The 2,947-nt window shown below is 49.6% G+C and overlaps 1 protein-coding gene across 1 annotated transcript; it reads right to left on the reverse strand.

The window, feature by feature from the left end:
* Nucleotides 1-453: 453 nt before the first annotated feature.
* Nucleotides 454-1,790, reverse strand: LOC103460296 (uncharacterized). Its single transcript, XM_081599089.1, has 2 exons — nt 1,132-1,790; nt 454-1,061 (listed from the first exon to the last, which is right to left on the reverse strand). The coding sequence occupies exons 1-2, from the start codon at nt 1,763-1,765 to the stop codon at nt 1,042-1,044; spliced, it is 654 nt and encodes a 217-aa protein (XP_081455215.1). The 5' UTR covers nt 1,766-1,790; the 3' UTR covers nt 454-1,041.
* Nucleotides 1,791-2,947: the final 1,157 nt, after the last annotated feature.

The following is a 2,947-nucleotide window of genomic DNA, read 5'->3' on the forward strand; positions in this document are numbered from 1 at the left end:
TATATGTCTTGGAATAATCATGCAGTGTTTTCAAAAACTAAACACAGTTGGACCGCACGGTTCTGACGCCACAGCCAATGCTTAGTTAATGTTTAGTTAATGCTTAGTTAATGTTTAGTTAATGTTTAGTTAATGTTTAGTTAATGTTTAGTTAATGTTTAGTTAATGTTATGTTTTGGTTTGTTTCAGTGACTGTGCGGCGCAATCAGCTCACTCCCATGGAGACTGACAGACATCGACCATCACTAAGGGGCTGCAGAACGACTCGGATAGGAACGGAGGGAGAGAAGAGAGGAGGGAAGGAGGAGAGGAGGGAAAGGAGGAGAAGAGGGAAGGAGGAGAAGAGGGAAAGGAGGAGAGGAGGGAAAGGAGGAGAGGAGGGAAGGAGGAGAGGAGGGAAAGGAGGAGAGGACTTCTAGGTTCTGGGATGGACCAAAGGAGAAAGGGGGCGTGGCTTAACTCCGGTCTTTGACTTCCTTGTCGTGTCTTGATGACGCAGTTTGAAACCTATGATGCAATAAAAGCCGATATGTTTCTGTATTTATGACCACTATGTCTCCAAAGTTAAAGTCAAAGACTCTCATGAATGTTTTGCTTCCTCTTTCTTCATCTAACAGGATGACGGCGCCACCTGGTGGCCACACACATCATCTTGCGGCCAATCAAAACCATCAGAGGTTTTTGATTTTCCAAACTTCAGTAAGTTAAACTAAAAAAGGATTTATGTGAATCTACACCTGAAGGAGAACAAATACTAAAACATAATTAACGGATGTTTACATTTTTCCATCAGTGGTTTAATGTTTTACTTTCATCGTCATGATAAACTTTGTTCCCGTTTCATGTCTTTGTTCTGTTTTACGACCAAACGCCTGGAAATCTCCAAGTCTTTGACTGGTTGCCGTCTCCAGAACCAGATCCAGATTCAGATCCAGACCTCTCTGATCAATAATCAGATCAATAAACTGATCAGACTGATTGATCGGCCATCAGAGGAGCCGGATCAGCGGCGCTGCCAGTGCTGATGTCCTCTGGTTGGACCTAGACGTGGAATGTCCATGCTGAGAAGACAGAGGACAGTCAGGAGGACAGACAGAGGCTCAGCAGTCAGACAGAGAGACGCAGGCTGACCTTTGACCTTCAGATAGAACGTTTTTCCTCTCTCATTCCCTGAAAATGCCCGGATTCCACACGAGTACAACCCACTGTCCCTCTGAGTGGGACGTCTCAGAGTCAGGCTGAGGTCTCCTGTCCCCAGAGGATCTTCATTCATGCTGGTTCTGGTTCTGTAGCGCTGGTTCTGCTGCTCAGGACGATCAGAACCGTTCTGATGCACATGGACCTTCCAGAATGGGAAGGACCTCCACTCCACCGTCACGTCTCTGGGCAGGTACTCGGTGGTTCTGTAGGGCAGCACGACAGACTCCGCCCCCGAGTCCACCTCCACCTTCACCGAGACTGAGAGACAGCAGAGGACAGGAAGAGGACATGATGAGGACATGATGAGGACAGGAAGAGGACAGGATGAGGACAGGAAGAGGACATGATGAGGACAGGATGAGGACAGGAAGAGGACAGGAAGAGGACAGGATGAGGACAGGAAGAGGACATGATGAGGACAGGAAGAGGACAGGAAGAGGACATGATGAGGACAGGATGAGGACAGGAAGAGGACATGATGAGGACAGGATGAGGACAGGAAGAGGACAGGATGAGGACAGGAAGAGGACAGGAAGAGGACAGGATGAGGACAGGAAGAGGACATGATGAGGACAGGAAGAGGACATGATGAGGACAGGATGAGGACAGGAAGAGGACATGATGAGGACATGATGAGGACAGGAAGAGGACAGGATGAGGACAGGAAGAGGACATGATGAGGACAGGATGAGGACAGGAAGAGGACATGATGAGGACATGATGAGGACAGGAAGAGGACAGGAAGAGGACAGGATGAGGACAGGAAGAGGACATGATGAGGACAGGATGAGGACAGGAAGAGGACAGGATGAGGACAGGAAGAGGACAGGAAGAGGACATGATGAGGACATGATGAGGACAGGAAGAGGACAGGATGAGGACAGGAAGAGGACATGATGAGGACAGGATGAGGACAGGAAGAGGACAGGAAGAGGACAGGATGAGGACAGGAAGAGGACATGATGAGGACAGGAAGAGGACAGGAAGAGGACATGATGAGGACAGGATGAGGACAGGAAGAGGACATGATGAGGACAGGATGAGGACAGGAAGAGGACAGGATGAGGACAGGAAGAGGACAGGAAGAGGACAGGATGAGGACAGGAAGAGGACATGATGAGGACAGGAAGAGGACATGATGAGGACAGGATGAGGACAGGAAGAGGACATGATGAGGACATGATGAGGACAGGAAGAGGACAGGATGAGGACAGGAAGAGGACATGATGAGGACAGGATGAGGACAGGAAGAGGACATGATGAGGACATGATGAGGACAGGAAGAGGACAGGAAGAGGACAGGATGAGGACAGGAAGAGGACATGATGAGGACAGGATGAGGACAGGAAGAGGACAGGATGAGGACAGGATGAGGACATGATGAGGACATGATGAGGACAGGATGAGGACAGGAAGAGGACAGGATGAGGACAGGAAGAGGACATGATGAGGACAGGATGAGGACAGGAAGAGGACAGGATGAGGACAGGAAGAGGACAGGAAGAGGACAGGATGAGGACAGGATGAGGACAGGAAGAGGACAGGATGAGGACAGGAAGAGGACAGGAAGAGGACAGGATGAGGACAGGAAGAGGACATGATGAGGACAGGATGAGGACAGGAAGAGGACAGGATGAGGACAGGAAGAGGACAGGAAGAGGACAGGATGAGGACAGGATGAGGACAGGAAGAGGACATGATGAGGACATGATGAGGACAGGAAGAGGACAGGAAGAGGACAGGATGA

Source organism: Poecilia reticulata, chromosome 18, assembly GCF_904066995.2.
Source record: "Poecilia reticulata chromosome 18, P_reticulata-male-v2, whole genome shotgun sequence".
NCBI classification, from domain to species: domain Eukaryota; kingdom Metazoa; phylum Chordata; class Actinopteri; order Cyprinodontiformes; family Poeciliidae; genus Poecilia; species Poecilia reticulata.